General features: G+C 34.2%; 1 protein-coding gene across 2 annotated transcripts in view; it reads right to left on the bottom strand.

The window, feature by feature from the left end:
- LOC138811965 (serine/threonine-protein kinase MARK1) overlaps window positions 1-17,967 on the bottom strand; it is a 91,702-nt gene that overhangs the window by 34,448 nt on the left and 39,287 nt on the right. For both annotated transcript variants that reach the window (XM_069999918.1, XM_069999919.1), the window contains exons 4-7: window positions 11,779-11,827; window positions 11,213-11,278; window positions 7,372-7,442; window positions 1,530-1,586 (exon numbers count right to left, since the gene is read on the bottom strand). In XM_069999918.1, coding sequence (XP_069856019.1) covers window positions 1,530-1,586; window positions 7,372-7,442; window positions 11,213-11,278; window positions 11,779-11,827 — 243 coding nt within the window. The remainder of the gene's footprint in view (window positions 1-1,529; window positions 1,587-7,371; window positions 7,443-11,212; window positions 11,279-11,778; window positions 11,828-17,967) is intronic.

Here is a 17,967-nt window from a genome sequence, read left to right as displayed (position 1 = left end):
GCTAGGCTATATCTATTCTTGGGTATTTATCAAACTATTACAAGTTGGGATACAGTAAAGACACTTGCACAAGAATGTACACTGCTTTATTATTCACCAAACCAAGATATCCAAACAGCCTAGATGCCCTATAACAGATGAATGGATCAAGATATATATGTGTATATGTGTGTGTGTGTGTGTGTGTGTGTATGCACACAATGGAATTTTTCATTTTCAGGGAAATGGATAGACTTGGAAAATTTAGATGTTAAGTGAAGTCAGGTTCAGAGAGACAAAAGGGGCATGGCTTCTCTCATATGTGTTAGATCTAAATTAAAAACATAAATGAGACCATATACAAGGTTTGTGTGTGTGTGTGTGTGTGTGTGTGTGTGTGTGTGTGTGTGTGTGACAGTCTAAAGTATGGTAGTCACAGAAAAGGATTGCAATAGATTAACTCCTAAAGTAACTTATACTTAAAAAAATGAATACCAGGAAGCTGAAATTTGTATTGTCTCCATGAGAGGAGGCCAAAAAGAGGCTAGGAAGATGAATGGAGAGAGGAAGAGTGAGCAAATATAATTATAATATTCAATGCCCATATGTGAAAATGGAATCAGGTAACCTAAGGGGATGAGTGGGGTTGGAAGAGGTGGGGGAGGATGATAGAAAGGGTGACCATGATCAAGATGTACTGTAACCATAAAATTATATGCTGAACTGAACTGAAAACCCTCTACACAACTATTTAAAGAAAATAAAAATAAATACATAAATAAACTAAAAGTTCAGTAAAGAATAATGCAAACTAGATTTGGGTAGAACAGAAAGGCAAGGGAAAAAGACTGAAATGCTTAGGCAGAGAATTACTATCTTCAATTTTTTTCAACTCTTTTGACAACCATCTCCTAACTAGTATATATATATCTTTTACTGATCAATACACCAGTGTATACTAATTCTTTTTTTTTTTTTTTGGGTCCAGTCATGGGGCCTGAACTCTGGGCCTGGGCACTGGCCCTCCGCTCTTCAGCTCAAGGCTAGCGCTCTACCACTTGAGCCACAGTGCCACTTCCAGCTTTTTTCTTTTTGCTTATGTGGTGCTGAGGAATCGAACCCAGGGCCTCAGGCATGCAAGGCAAGTGCTCTACCACTGAGCCACCTTCCCAGCCCCTAATTACAATTCTTTAACATTTATTAAAAACATTTTGGGCTTTAATGTAGAGAATTAACACTGGCTCTTATATCAGACAAACATGGATTACATCAACTTTGCCTCTTTCTGAAAAGAACCTTGGGCATTTTCAGTTAGGGAAAATGTCCCACAGTTAACTACTTAAAAAAGCTAATAGTAAATCAAATCCTCTATTATTTAGTGCTAGATAAGTTCATGTCCATATTTTCTCCATTTGCTCTGAAAATATTACCTGTTATAAAGATGCTGTAAGAATGAAATAAAAACTATCTCAGTGCCTGAAACAGGTAATCAAATAGCTCTAATTTCATTATTAAATACTTTAATAATCATGATTTTGTCAACACCTTACCTTAAGATCACGATGAACAATGCATTTTTGATGACAATACTGTACAGCTGACACAATCTAAAATAAATATTTAGATAAGAATCAAAATTATTTTATAGTTAAAAACATTCTGATTTTTCCACAATTATTACCTCTAATTTAGAAAACCTAAATCAGATTCAAAGTAATACTTGGTAACTTCATCATTCCTCTAGTTCAGAAAACTATACATTTATTTAAGTGATGAAAACTGTGCTCATCAAACTATGAGAAATAGATGATAAACAATTATGTTATTCTTACATAAATACAGATATGGAAAGAATCTGACAGCAGATGATAAAGAGCCATTATATACTTAAGATTACATCTGATAAAAGCTGGGTGCCAGTGGCTCAAAAATCTAATCCTAGCTATTCAGGAAGCTGAGATCTGAGGATCACAGTTTGAAGTCACCCTAGGCAGGGAAGTTCATGAGACTTATATTCAATTAACCACCAAAAAAAGCTGGAAGTGGAGTTGTGGCTCCAAGTGGTAGAGAGCCAGACTTGAGCACAAAGCTTAGGGACATTGCCCAGGCCTTGAGTTTAAGCTCCAGGACAGTGTATGCATGGCAACGTGTGTGTGCACCCGCGCGCGCGCGCGCGCGCACACACACACACACACACACACACACACAGAGTATTATGTATAAGATGGGAATGTGGCTCAGTGGTAGAGCGCTTGCCTTGCATGCCTGAGGCCCTGGGTTCAATTCCTCAGCACCACATAAGCAAAAAGAGAAAAGCTGGTAGTAGCGCTGTGGCTCAAGTGGTAGAGCACTAGCCTTGAGCTGAAGAGCTGAGGGACAGCGTCCAAGCCCAGAGTTCAGGCCCCACGACCGGACCCCCCTCCCAAAAAAAGAGAGGATGACCATTTTAATGTACAGAAGCCCATTCAATTACAGATGCAATTAAAAATAAAAACATGTTTGAATGTTAGATGTTGGTTAATCATTTATAAATGGAGACTAAAATGAAATTTTTCAAAGTTTTTAAATTATGTGAATTAATAGTAACAGGCAAGATAAAAGAACTTTAAAGTGAAACTATTTCAGTATTAGGAAATTATTCTGATGTATATTAAAATGGTTCAAAGACAGAGAAGAAATGAGTTCAAAACAAATCATCAACACACAATGAGGAACATATAATTCAACCAAATTCAACAATCCAAGTCAGTTAACAAGAAAATGTATTTTGGTTGCTAAAGGAGCATAAATGGATCCTGTCCTTAAGAGCTTAAAATCTAATTGCAGAGAAAACCTGTATGCAAAAACTATAATACAAGACAGAAATATAGGAGTAGAAGAACAAAAAAATGAGAGTATCATAAAAAAATAAAATAGCAGTTGGAAATGATTTCTGGAGAAGGTGATATTTGATCCAAGCTATCCATGAAAGGACAGTAATATTTAACGATGTAGAGCTTTATGCTGAGAGCTGGGCAAAGGGCATGGAGGTAAGCATTACTTATGAGGAAACACAAGTGTGAAAATGGATGAGAAATGGAGATGGAGGTTCTTGTTGCTTTGTTTTGTGGTGCTAAGCATTGAACCCAATGCCTTGTTGCAAAGTAAACACATGTACCTTTACCACTGAACTACATCCTCAGCCCAGGAGTCAAACTTGATAGAAGTGCTAACAGTCCCTGAATTCTATTTTTTCTTTGGGGGTCCGGTAGTGGGGCCTGAACTCTGGGCCTGGGCGCTGTCCCTTAGCTCTTCAGCTCAAAGCTAGCGCTCTACCACTTGAGCCACAGCGCCACTTCCGGCTTTTTTCTTTTTGCTTATGTGGTGCAGAGGAATCGAACCCAGGGCCTCAGGCATGCAAGGCAAGCTCTCTACCACTGAGCCACCTTCCCAGCCCCCTGAATTCTAAATTAAGCAAGTACTACATATGTTTTTATGAAGGGTGACTGAGGATTCTTATGATCATAAGTGTGGCCCCTAAAAATACTGCAGAATTTAACAATAAATAATTAGTTTTCTTAAGCAATTTGCTTCAAAACTCTAATGCCCACTTTTCATAAAATTATGTTTATTAGTTGTAAGACATATTTACATGCATATTTTACTGGATATGTTCCACAGGTTATAATAAAACATATTCACTATTAGGTTACTCTCTTATTATGGATAACAGAAATTGTCTGATGACAAGTCACACACTTGTGTGACACAGCAAAAGTATACTACAGGTAATGATTTCATTACCAAACATGATCAGAGGCCAGACACTTCACATCAGACAGAATGGTCAATATGAGAGCAATTCTATAGACATTTCTGGAATAAAAAATTTCTTAAGGCTTCAAGCTTTAACAATACAAAGATCACCAAAGGGAATGTTCTGTGTTATGCTTGCCTTTCCCTACAGAGAAATGACCTCTGAGTTAGCATTCATATATGGTAGTTTATTGTATTACCATATGTAACTCCCAGGGTCCAATTTCTGCCATGACAGACATTTTTTGGCACTGCAAGAATCCTCATTCAAAACTTCAATTTTATTGCACTACTGTATGGCTAGACTCTTCTATCTCAAACTATTTTGGACTACTATAAACAGGATTTGGAACTACTCCATGCATGACGCTTCTATTATGAACCTTGAGATCAGACTTTTCCACCAGTCCTGCTGTGATCTAAAGGCTACACACATCAGTGTCTTCTGCTAAGGTGCAGTTGTGGGGTTACTCCCGTGTTCTTTATAAATGGGCCAGAAATTCCTATGCTTTACAGGACACTTGGTATTAGAATTAATAGTGATTTTTTTACAGGCCTTCATATTCTGTAGAATGGGAAGACAAAGTATAGGTATTGGTTACTAAAACTGTTTTAAACTGTTACGTTTTCTTTGGTATACCTAACAGCAGGGTCAAGGGCATACATCTGTACATCTTTGCTAATGTAGTACACCTTTTTTAACTGTTAAAATTTTTTAATCATAAAAAATGTACTTTATATTTATTCTTTAAAAAACTGTCTATGAGCAGTGGCTCAGGCCTGTAATCCTAGCTACTCAGGAGGCTAAGATCTGAGGATCACAATTCAAAGCCAGCGCAGGCAGGAAAGTCCGTGAGACTCTTAGCTCCAATAAACCACCAGAAAACCGGAAGTGGTGCTGTGGCTCCAGTGGTAGAGTGCTCGCCTTGAGCTGAAGAGCTGAGGGACAGCGGCACCACAACTGACCCCCCCCCAAAAGCAAAAAAACTATCCTTAAGTTGTAAAATGGGGTCCTCAATGCAACACTTATTAATTTTTAAAGAGTTTAGATGGGAATTAAGTGAAAATAAGTTCTCAAAAATAAATTTTCTAGTGTGAGGGAAACACAGATATAAAATAATCTAACATTTATAAAACACAAATGATTATAAAGAAAACATTCCCCAGGGACTGGGAAGGTGGCTCAGTGGTAGAGCACTTGCCTTGCATGCCTGAGGCCATGGGTTCGATTCCTCAGCACCACATAAGCAAAAAGAAAAAAGCCAGAAGTGGTGCTATGGCTCAAGTGGTAGAGCCCTAGTCTTGAGCTGAAGAGCTGAGGGACAGCACCCAGGCCCAGAGTTCAGGCCCCACAACCGGACCCAAAAAATAAAAAAATAAGAAAACATTCCCCATTGTTCTATATTTTAAATAGCTCTTCTTGATATTCAACCTCTGCAACATAAGGAACATAAAGCTGATTCCAAAGTAATTCAGACTATATTTGAAAAATTAAGACAACTTTAGTAAATATGATTAATTTCAAAATACCTTTTTTGTGGTACTGTGGATCAAACCCCAGGACCCACAATCTTTTTCCTAATCACCTAATGCACTCTTGTCAACCAACCAGCAAATATGGCAAACTCTTTCAAATTGCAGGCATTTCAACATCTCTAATTTTACACTGTACCAACTACTATTTTTTATACACATTGTCTTTGGTGAGTAAAACTAGTAGCTGACTAAGAAGAAAAGGGGCAAGTAACAGTAACCTTTACAATATACATTATGATCCCAATGGACTACTGAGTAACAAGTGGAATTTTCTTGATGGCCTACTACTCACTAAAGCTACTGTGATACTGAAAGATGAGTGGCACTGGAAGTGATATCTGTAGTGCTTTACTTATGAGTAAGCTTAGACTCTATCCCAGGACAGGATAGAACTTAATAATAAGGGGTTAAGCACAATTCAGTTTCTTAATGTTATTTTCCCCATCACCAGTTATTTTTGCATTTACTATTTTACTATGACTGCTTCTGAAAATCTACCAAAAATAAAAGGCTGTCAAAAGTATTTAATTCCATGAAATATCAATAATAGAGGTTTTATAAGACAGTCACTCTATAATCATTTTGGAGAATGTCATATCTTGATATAATATCAAGTTAAATACTTGTTTCCTTCCTTCTTGAAGACTTATCTGATAGTTTAATATGTTAACATGTACATATATATAAACAAACATATGCTCCACATGCATATACACACAACCCTTAGAAAATCTTATGTAAATACACAGTGTTTCTCAGACATATAGACTACAGAATCTCTTTAATTGCAGAACCAATCCTTACCAAGTTATTGAGCAGTTTTAAAATGGAAAATCATAATTGACCAAGGGAAAGTATCAGATACTGATACTTTCTGAAACTTTACTTCAACAAATTTTATGAATGATTAAAACTAGCAATTTCTACAGTAATTTATAAAGTATACTTATTATTATTGTTGTTGTTGTTGTTATTTTGAGTGTGTGCCAGTCCTGGGGCTTGAACTCAGGGTCTAGGTGCTGTCCTTGAGTTTATTTTGCTCGGAGCTAGCATTCTAGCACTTGAGCCACACTCCACTTCTGTTTTTTTACTGGTTAATTGGAGATAAGGATCTCATGGACTTTCTTGTCTGTGCTGGCTTCAAACCCAATCCTCAGATCTCAGTCTCTTAAGTAGCTAGGATTACAGGTGTGAGCCACTGGCACCCAGCTAAACTATACTTATTTTAATTACTTCAATCCTAAACGTTAAATTTAAGTCCTAGACAAATACATATTATTTTTTCTTATTTTATAATTTCTACAAGTCAAACTGGAATTGAAAGTCTTCTATCACATTTGCAAAGTTCCTTGCCTCAATATTTGAATAAAATGAACCAAATACTTTCAATCTATGGATTTTATTACCAATGTATCTTTAATTATAAAAGAAAATAATAGCACACATATATGACTGATAATCTGACAATACACATTTTTTAACAGCACACATATATGACTCATAATTCTTGATAAAAATTACTAGACATAGGCATCAAAAGATTATATCTTTTCCATCTTGGTCTGGTTTGCCTTTATAAGACACAATGAAACAAAGTGACTTAAAAAATTCACTTTCTGTAACAAACTAAAAACAATATGCAATTATTTTAAGTTTAAATTATGAAAAACAGGTTTCTTCCATTCTTACAAAGTATTTAAGTACGTATTTTTTTCTTTTATTTGTCAGTCGTGGGGCTTGAACTCTGGGCTTGGGCACTATCCCTCAGCTCTTCAGCTCAAGGCGAGCGCTCTACCACTTGAGCCACAGCACCACTTCCAGTTTTCTAGTGGTTTATTGGAGCTAAGAGTCTCACAGACTTTCCTGCCAGGGCTGCCTTTGAACGGTGATCCTCAGATCTCAGGCTCCTGAGTAGCTAGGATTACAGGCGTGAGCCACCAGCGCCCAGTGGTATTTTTCTTTTTAAGATGGCATGTACTCTCACATTCCAGTTCGTAATACAGTCAACTGTACATTTTCTGAACATATCAGCAAAACAGAGTTGAAAACTACTTTCCATACCTGCCTAAATTTTGCACGGGCCTCTTTCTCTTTCATTCTTCCATGGGCAACTAAGTAATCAAACACTTCACCTGAATCAGAAAGGTAAGCAGGTAGTAAAATATACATCGATTTTTGTTTAGCAATATATACCAAGTCAAGCTGTTGCCTTGTTTTTAAAGAAACTTTCATGGCCCACAATTTTCCAATGTATTTATATAAGTTACAAACTAAGACATGAACAGAAAAACAAAAAAAAGTGAATTAAGTATATGTAATTTATGACTTTGCAAAACTCTTTCAAAAACACATCATAAAATAACCACATATTACATAAAAAAATAGTCAACTCTTTATTATGGAAACCACCACATGGTTGATAAAGAATTACATTTAGCTTTGTATTTGGTGCTCAAATATGAACAAAATAGTTTCAACAAAATATGTCAAAAAAGGCATATTATGGTGTTTATTCTTTAAAATTTTACACATCACACAGTCTTGATCAAATGCCATCTTACTACTTCCATCCAAATTGATTTCTTTTTCTTCCTACGCTAACTACATTTATTCTCATTCTATCATAACACTTTAGTAGTTAACCACAAATTACATGTATCTCTACTACCCGAAATGAACTACATTACTTGAACATCATTGTCATATCTGTACCGTATTGTACCAAAAAAAAAATACAAAGTGGGTAGGTAATAAACACATGTTGAAATAATTTTAAAATAACCAGAAGCTGTACGAAGTTTCTAGTGGGCCTATTTTTTATATGTCTTAATAGATTTTTTTTCATTTTTATCCAGTCAGTAACAGTTCAGAAAAAACTTTTTAAGTCTTAAAAATATTTCAGTGTAAAAAAATCTGCAGCATACACATACATATGCATATTTAAATTCACAACATAGTTTTAAAAGCTGATTGTAAATCCAGGCTTCAGAATCACACCAATTTTGCTATGAATCCTTGTTTACTAGGAGACATTAAGGTAAGTTCAATTCTACCTACAACTTACGTGGCTGCAATGAGGACTAATAAATAATATGTGTGCTTGGTACCAGGACTAGTGCATATTAAGACCTAATAAATTATTTATATTTATATTCAAGTATACAGATATATTACATATATAGATGCAATATCCATCTGATATAAGAACAATATTAAAAATGAAATGTGTAATAAATATGTCAGATGAAACTAATATATCTACAATGCTGAATGGGATATATTACAATGATATTTGAGTGATTTAGTGGGGATGATGGGAACAAAGAAATGAATGCATGCTCTAGCTGATTCAAGAACAGTTAATTCTAGATATGTGTTAATACTTGTTAATTCCAGATAACCTACTATAGCGAATTCTAGATACAGGAGTTTTAAATGAGTAAGATATATAAATAATATATATTTAAAACTTAGGATATACTCTTAGGTTATGCCTAGAATGCTCATACTCCAGATATTTATAGCACCAAATCCTTCACATATCATATATTGTTTACGTAGGGTTCAATTCCCCAACTACAATGTAATCTTGAGGGCAGAGCTTTATCTTTGCTCACTCCTGGTATTCCCAGACTATTACTTTGCAAGCATTTAATAAACGTTGTTTGCATGAATGAAAAAAGGAGTAAACACACCATACCTTACTAGCCCTGGCACCTTTTTAACTGGCTCCTTTGGATTAAACACAGTTTAAAAAAGTCAGTATTTTCCTGACTTTCTAATCACTGAAAAATCATTGCTTCATTAGTGAACAGGAATCCACTGAGCAACAAGTTTGGGAAGGTAGCAGGTATCTGACTCAGTTTCTGTTCCTACTAGATTTCTAGTGCATATATCACATTCAGTCTTAAACTAGCTAGAAATACCAGAGGAAAAACACTGAAGTGTTTTATTTTCCAGAGTCGCCTTCCCATTTCTTGCCTTTAAAAGGTAAGAAAAACTCTAGATTTATTGCCACAAAACCATGATTTTTTTTAAAATTAGAGAATAACTGGCAAGACCACACACACACACACACACACACACACACACACACACACACACACACACACACACACACACACACACACACACACACACACACACACACACACACACTTTCAGGAACAGCTGTTGGGGCATTTTGGGTTTTTTAAATAGAAGTCCAGTATCATTCCTTTTTTCTCCTCCTCATTGCTCCTTTCAATTATGCTACTGAAGGAGGGCAGTGACAGTGCTGCTTGCTCTTCTCTTATAGCCATCACTTCCCTTCAGTAGCCCCAATAGAGTTTACTGTACTTCTTGCCATTAACTGACCTTCAGTCAATTTCTATATTAACACAGTCTTGGGATAGACCATTATGAAAGCAGGAAGGTACCTATGGATTTTTAGCAGCCTGCAATTTCTCATAGAGAAAATGTATCTAGCCCCTTTCTCTAGAAGTTTTTATCAGTAAAACTAGTAAGAGTCTTGCTGAACTAAAATTAATATTCAAGGTTTCCAATCTGACAAACTTGTATGAAAACCTAATTGCAGGATAGGAAAATAAAATACTTCATTATTTACTATTTTGGAGTTGGTAGATCTATATTTTATGTGAATTTATACACCTACATATTTTTAACTAATCTATAATAATTAATCCCATAGGTTTTCAGGTCAAGTTAAAAAAAAACCCTACACTGATTATTTTCAAAGTGAAAAGAAGTTTTGCAAGCAAGTCTTATTAAAAAATTTAATCTGCATGAACAACTGAAAAGCAACTAAATATATTCAATGTAATGTAAAGCTTTTTATAAATCCAAAGATGAGGCTAAATCTTCTTTATTCCATTTTACATAAAATCTGCATCATCATGGAAATCTTTCAACCTTATTAGCTAAAATAGGTTCAATATTAAATTCAACACTGAGGTTTTCCATTTATTATCAAAAAGGTAAAAAATCAGCCAAATAATTTTAGCAGTACCCTTTTTCAACTGCTTAAATTCTCTAAAGCTTTAAACTGTGCCTTTAAGTATTCATTTTTACTTTTTATTTTATTTAAATTATATTTTTATTATCATTAAAGTTATACAAAGAGGTTGTGATTCAACAAGTCAGTTTATCACTACTATGTATCTTGATCAATATCATCCCTTTTTCATTCTCCCCTATAAAGTATTCCTTTTTATTCTTAAATGATTTATCACCTCCATAAAGTTTAAATACTTTTCTGAGAAAATAACATTAACTTTAAGTCAATGGTCCACTAATTAAAATGAAGCACAAAAATAAAAGTGATGCTCTATAAAGTTGCAGAATTGTTATTTAAAATGTTAAAATCATGCATGAAAATCACTATACTATATTAATCCACATATGTGTATGTATAAAATCTTACCTAGGACTACATCCTTATAACTTAGTCCTCTAATTTATAAAATATACAGATTGATACTTGTTTAAGTTGAAACATTTCATGGATTATACTAAAAATAAATGCATCCTGTAAATCTGTTATAAATGAACAAATGTGGAATGAACATCTAACCTAAAACTTATTTTTACTGTCCACTTTGTTTAATATAATCTACATTTGAGATTCTCTGTCTATAGGCAAGAGCTCCAAACCACATTATTATTACATTTAAAAAATATTTAAACAAGCAAATTAAAACAAATGATAAAATTAAGTCTTAAAAAGTCCTAACTTATTTTTAAATAAAGCAAAATTCTATTTAATCCTTAAGATATAATTTAGAGACATTTTAATAAAACCATATATTGATTTTCAATATTAAAGATATGTCATAGTAAACCACTAGGCATTATTAAATTTACGTCTTATCAAAAAGAACTTTCCAATTTTGTTCACTCTTACCCCCACTTGCATATTCCATGACTAAATAGAGGGTCTTTTCTGTTTCAATGACTTCAAACAATTTCACTGAAAAAAAAATAAGATGTAATTTTATAATCACAAGCACAGAGGGATGAGAATATACTTTAGTAAATCTTAGGTATCAGTAAGCCATAGAAAACTGAAGCACTTTAATTTCAAATTCACAAAGGTTCTCAAGAGTTATTACTCCTATGGGTGAAAACAATTTACCAACTTGCCATGAGGTGATTTGGAAACAACTTCTTGTGTTAAAAAATTTGAGATTGAAAGTTTGAATTATAATAAAAAGGCAAAAAATTTAAACTCTAGAAGTAGAATTTTAATCAAAGCTTAAAGTAGGACCATGATATAACAATATATTATAAAGTATCAAATAATCCTTAGTACAGAAACAAAAAACTATATTTATAAAATATAGATTAAAAATTGATCACAAAACTATAGTTGAAACTACTACTAATAACAACATTAGTAACTATATATAAACAAGATTTTTTAAAATCTTGTGTTGACTTTGTCACTAAGTGCACACATAAATTTCATACCTATATTAGGATGATTCAAGATCTTCATTATTCTTACTTCTCGAAACAACTGTTAAAGAAAACAAGTAAATAGATTTTTGTTTTTGTTTTATTTTTCAAAAACAAGCCTCAAGCAGAGAGCCAAATAAGACTTTTATCTGAAAAAAGTAAGCTGCTTACAAAACCCTTTAAGAGTCTGTCAACCCTTCACAATAAGCTATGCAACTTTGAACAATAATCTGACTTCGCAGAGACTGGGTTTCTAAAAGAATTTTGACTAGATGAACTCAAATGATTCTGTTCTTGTGTATATATGAACATTCTATACATAATGAAATATACACTTTACTCAATAACTCTTTATAACTACAGACATAAGAAGAGTACTGTGGAAATGAAGCTAAATGATCCTTCATATGAGCTTCACTCAGAAACAACCTTCCTTATGTGTCCAATGTTTTAGACATCTCTCTTTTGGTTCATCAGACATTTTAAAGAAAGATTTGGGAGCAACTTTTGATAGGTCTGCAGAATAACAAATCTAATGAAAATGAAAACACAACCTACCAGAACCTTTGGGATACAGCAAAGGCAGTTCTAAGAGGAAAGTTTATAGCTATGGGCACCTAAATCAATGAAACAGAGAGATCTCATATTAATAGCCTAACGATGCACCTCAACTCTTAGAAAAACAAGACAAGCCAAACCCATAAGTAGTAGATGGAAAGAAATAATAAAAATTAAGGCAAAATCCATGAAGTAGAGACTTAAAAAACCATTCAAAGAATTAACAAAATAAGAAGCTGGTTCTTCAAAAAGATAAACAAAATTGATAGAACCTCAGTCAACCTGACCAAAAGGAAAAATCACCCAAACAAATAAATTAGGGATGAAAAGTGATACCACAACAAATGCAGTGAGATCCAGAACAGTATAAGAAAATACTTCCCAAATATTTATTCAAAAAAACTAGAAAATCAAGTAAAAATCGATGTAGGTAACCTAAAATTGGCCAAGAGGATATAAATTAAACAGATTTGTAATAAGTAATGATCTTGAAACAGCAATAGTCTCCCAACAAAGAAAAGTACAAAGCAACAGATTTACAACTGGACTTCAAGATATGTAAAGAATTAACACTAATATTTTTCAAATGTTTTCATGAAATAGAAAGGGAAGGATTACTGTCAAACTCATTCTATAAAGCCAACATTACACTGATACCAAAACTGGATGGGAAAACAACACAAAGGAACAATCTCTTTGATGAACAGATGCAAACTCAAAAGAATACTTGCTAACCAAATTCAGTAACTAATGAAAAAAATTGTATACCACAGTGAAGCTGGTTTCAAAACCAGGATGCAAGTTTGGTTTGATATACACAGAACAAGCAATGTAATACAACACATAAAAAGAATCAAGTACGGGGCTGGGAAGGTGGCTCAGTGGTAGAGTGCTTGCCTTGAATACATGAGGCCCTGTGTTTGATTCCTCAGCACCACATAAGCAGAAAAAGCTAGAAGTGGTGCTGTGGCTCAAGTGGTGGAGTGCTAGCCTTGAGCTAAAGAGCTCAGGCTCAGAGTTCAGGCCTCACGATCATCAGGAAAAAAAAAAAAAAAGAAGAAGGAAAAAAAAGAATCAAGTACAAGAATCACATAATCATCTCTCTATAGATACAGAAAAGGCATTTTAAGTGCTAGAGAAGCTAGGAATAGAATTGATATAATAAAGGATATATATGACAGCCCTATATCCAAGGTACAGAATGGTGAAAATCTGAAACCATTTCCTCTAAAATCAGGAACAAGACAAGGATGTCCACTCTCTTCAATCTACTCAATATATTACTGGAATTCCAAGCCAGTGCAATAAGACAAGAGAAAGATAGTAAAAGGGATCCAAATAGGGAAGGGAGAAGTCAATCAATCCTATTTGTAGATAAGGTGATCCAGTATCTAAAATATCCTAGAGACCCCACCCAGAATCTCCTAGAGCTGATAAATACCTTCAGCAAAAGCAAAGTACCAGGATATAAAACTAACAAAATTATTAGCTTTTCTATTTACCAACAATGAGCAGATGGGAGAGGGAAATTAGGAGAACAATTCCAGTCATAATAGCCTTAAAAATACTTAGAAATAAATCTAACCTCTACAACAAAACTGTAATACTTAAAAAAAATTAAAAACGACACAACTAGGCAATAAGATTTGTTCATGGATTGGCAGAATTCATGTCTTCAAAATGGCCATATTGCAAGGGCAATCTATAATTTCAATATAACAATCATCAAAATTCTAATGCCATTCTTTGTAGAGGTAAAGAAAACCAAAAATTCAAATTGAACCACAAAAGGCTCTGAAGAGTCAGAGCAATTCTAAAGAAACAAAAATAATGCTGGAGGTATTATAATTCCAGATGTTCAACTTTACTATAGTAATAAAATCAGCTTGGTAGTGTCACAAAAACAGACCCAAAAACCAAGGGAATAGTCTAGAAGATCCATAAAGAAACCCTTACATCTTCCTCCACCTAAATTTTGACAAAGGCGCCAAAAAAAGACTCTTCAACTAATGGTGTTAAGAAAACTGGACATCCATATGCAGAAGACTAAAAATGGGTCCTGCCTGTCACCTGGTACTAATATCAATTCAAAGTGTATTTAAGACCTCAGACTGAAATTACTACAGGAAAGGGTGGCAGAAGCAGTAGAACTTATTGACATAGGCAGACACTTCCTGAATAAAATTCTAGGAGCTCTGGTAATGGGAGAAAGAATTGACAAGATTACATCAAACTAAAAGGCTTCTTCACAGTTAAGGATATAGTTACTAAGCTGAAGAGACAACTTACAGAATGGTAGAACTTTACCAGTTATACATCTGATGAAGTTCTAATTACCAGAATATACCAAACCCCAAAGTCAATAATCCAAATCAATAAATGGGCAAAGGAGCGAAATAGACTTTCTGAAGAAGTAAAAAGGCCAATAAATAGATGATGAATGTTCAGTGTCCTTGGCAATAAAGGAAATGCAAATCCAAACTACCGTGAGATTCCACCTCACTTTAGTTAGAATGGCCATCATCAAGAATAAAAACAATAACAAATACTTATGAGGATGTAGGGAAGAAGGGATGCTAATACACTGTTAGTGGGAGTCTAAATTAGATAGCATGGATATTTCTCAAAGAGGCTAAAAATAGAAGAACTGTACTCTATGATCCAGCAATACCAGTCTCGAGCAATTATCTAAAAGATTACAAGTCAGGATACAATAAAGACACCTGCACACTCATGTTCATTGTACGACTATTTACAATAGGCAAGGTATATGGGAGCCACCTAGATGCCCTACAACTGACGAATGGATCAAGAAATTATGGTGTGTGTGTGTGTGTGTGTGTGTGTGTGTGTGTGTGTGTGTGTGTGTGTGTGTGTGTGTGTGTGTGTGTGTGTGTGTGTGTGTGTGTGTGTGTGTGTGTGTGTGTGTGTGCCTGCATACCTGCCAGTCCTGAGTCGTGTGTGTGTGTGTGTGTGTGTGTGTGTGTGTGTGTGTGTGTGTGTACACAGATCCCATATAGATGGGGGGAATGATGGAAGAGATGACTCTGATCAAGATATATTATGTACATAAATTCACATGTTAAGTACATACATATGTCTATGTGTGTATTTATACAATGAAATATAATCCATATATCAGGAAGGTTATTATTATGCCATCTGCACAGAGATAAATGGACCTGGAAAAAATCATATTAAATGATGTAAGCCAGGCTCAGAGACAAAAGGCACATGTTTTCTTTTATATGTACAAGTTAGATGTAAACTATAAACCTATCTGAAAATACATACAGGGCCATATTCATATATATGATCAAATGGACTAAAGGATGCTAATATATAGGAGTGAGATCCCATGATTTAGGCCCTTGAAAAAAAATCAACAGGTAGTTCATTAAAATGAATTCTAGAGATCTAGAACACGTCTGACTATAAAGTGGGTAGGGTCTTAAGTTGAATGGTAGATGAATAGAAAGAGGAATGCTGGGTGAATACAACCATAACACTCAATGTACTTACATGAAAACTGAACTAAGAAACACAAGGAAAAGAGTAAGGATGGAATAGATACGGGGAGAAAAATGATGGAAGAGGATTAGCATGTTAAACTGCAATCTTTTTGTACAACTATTTGAAAAACATAAATTTTATAGAAAAAAAGCTGGGTATTGGTGACATGCCTATAAACCTATAAACCAAAACGCAGGAAGTGGAACTGTGATTCAAGTGGTAGGACATTACCCTTGAGCAAAACTCTCGGGGATGGTACCCAGGCCCTAAGTTTAAGCCCAAGACCACCATACAAAAAATTTAGATATAACAGGAAGTCACTTGAAATATGAATGTTAAAATTACTTTCAAAAAGCATGATTTAGCATTTTTTCCATCTTTTTTTTCTAACTTTCAATAGGTATTAAGATTCAAAAATCAACTTATTTAAGAACAAGTGATATTGAGAACTAGTGATATTAAGACCTAGTAAATGTTAAAACATATATTTTATCTTCCAGAGGCCAAAGGTACATGAGTACTCAAAAGAACATGAAAAGATGGTCAAGGTTTTTAATCACTAGGGAAATATAATAACTGAAATCCACAATGAGATATAAGTAGTATCCCATTAGGATGACTACTGTCAAACAAAACAAAACACATTATTGAGCTTACTGGACTACACAGTTCAAAGACAGGACTGTTAACTGAAAGATACAAGTAAATATGTCCTTAGTATACTCTGGATATTCTTCCTCTGGAAGGTATTTTTTATATTTGAATGAGTCATTTGTATGTTAAACATGCTCTGTAACATGTCATTATGCACTTTCTTCAATAACTAAGGGTAAACAACTTTCAGATTTTTAGTCAGTGAGCTGTGTGAAACAGTTTGATCTCAGACAACTGTTACCCTAATCTCAACACTGTTCATATTTAAGACAATAAATATTAACATCTCTTTTTTCAAATAGTACATGGAATATTTTTTCTTCAAAACCTATCAAGTTTCAATATTAAAAGTATTATTTCCCACTGACTTCTTATATGGTATGTTAAAGAAATAAACTCATTTATGACTCTATAATAATCTTTATTTTCAAAACTTTGTCTAAAAATAAAGGTCAGAAACATTGCTAAGCATTAATTTCACAGAGAATAAATGCACATTAGATATAATCATTTATTCACATAATATCTTTCTGTAGAATATCAAAAGGAAAGAAAGAGAGAGTAAGGGAATCTAGTTCAGTGTTACTGATTCAAAGTCTACAACCCAGATCAGAAAGTACTAATTGTCTTCTCACTTAGGCTTTCGTAACAACTGGTCAGCATTTTGCACTCAGGGTCTACAAACATGACAAGTACTGCATGAAAGAATTGCTCAGGACATAAGTGACTCTGTTCTACTATAATGGGAAATGTTGGACAAAGCATGCCTCTAAATGTAAGACTACGGATATTTCAACATATGTCCATCAGAGGCATCTATGAAGAAATAACACTTAGAGCTTGTTTTGTTTTCTCCTTGGTCAAAATACTCGCTAATAATTTCTGCAATTGGCTTTGTCAGTTTGGTTTCCTGATAAAATTGCTGAGAGATCTTGAACTCTGAAAACTGCTTCTGTGCTTGTGTTTTCCTCTCTATTTAAAGTGAACAAATAATTCAACATGACAGAGATTGTTCTGCAATAGTTGAAAGTTTTAGTTGCCTATCTGAGAGTTCTTTGACAATTACGTGGGAAGTAACATACGTTTACATGACTTAGGCCGCTAAGACCTGGCATCAATTTAATAAAATCTAAGATGTCAGTTACTGAAAGGCTTACACTTCCTCTGTTGATGCAAATATCACTATCCTAACACAGAGATTCATATCCTATATAACTTTAATGCAACAATCATGTTATTTAACACAATTCTGAATTGCAGTGGTCTTATTCTTATTTTTTATATTTTATTTATTTAGGGATTTATTTTGAGATGCATTCTTCACTATGTTGTGCAGGCTAGGCAGAAATTCATGACCAGTAGGAAGTGCCTCAAACTTTTGAGTAACTGGGATTATAGACATGTGCCACTATGCCTAATCCCTGTTTTCATTTGCATTACAGGTTTTGCTATTCAGGCATCACTCCTGAGCCATAG

Source organism: Dipodomys merriami, unplaced genomic scaffold (genome assembly GCF_024711535.1).
Source record: "Dipodomys merriami isolate MVZ:Mamm:240054 unplaced genomic scaffold, mDipMer1.0.p SCAF_551, whole genome shotgun sequence".
Classification (NCBI taxonomy): domain Eukaryota; kingdom Metazoa; phylum Chordata; class Mammalia; order Rodentia; family Heteromyidae; genus Dipodomys; species Dipodomys merriami.
The sequence above is the reverse complement of the archived record's forward strand: the minus strand, read 5'-3'. Positions and strand labels throughout refer to the sequence as shown.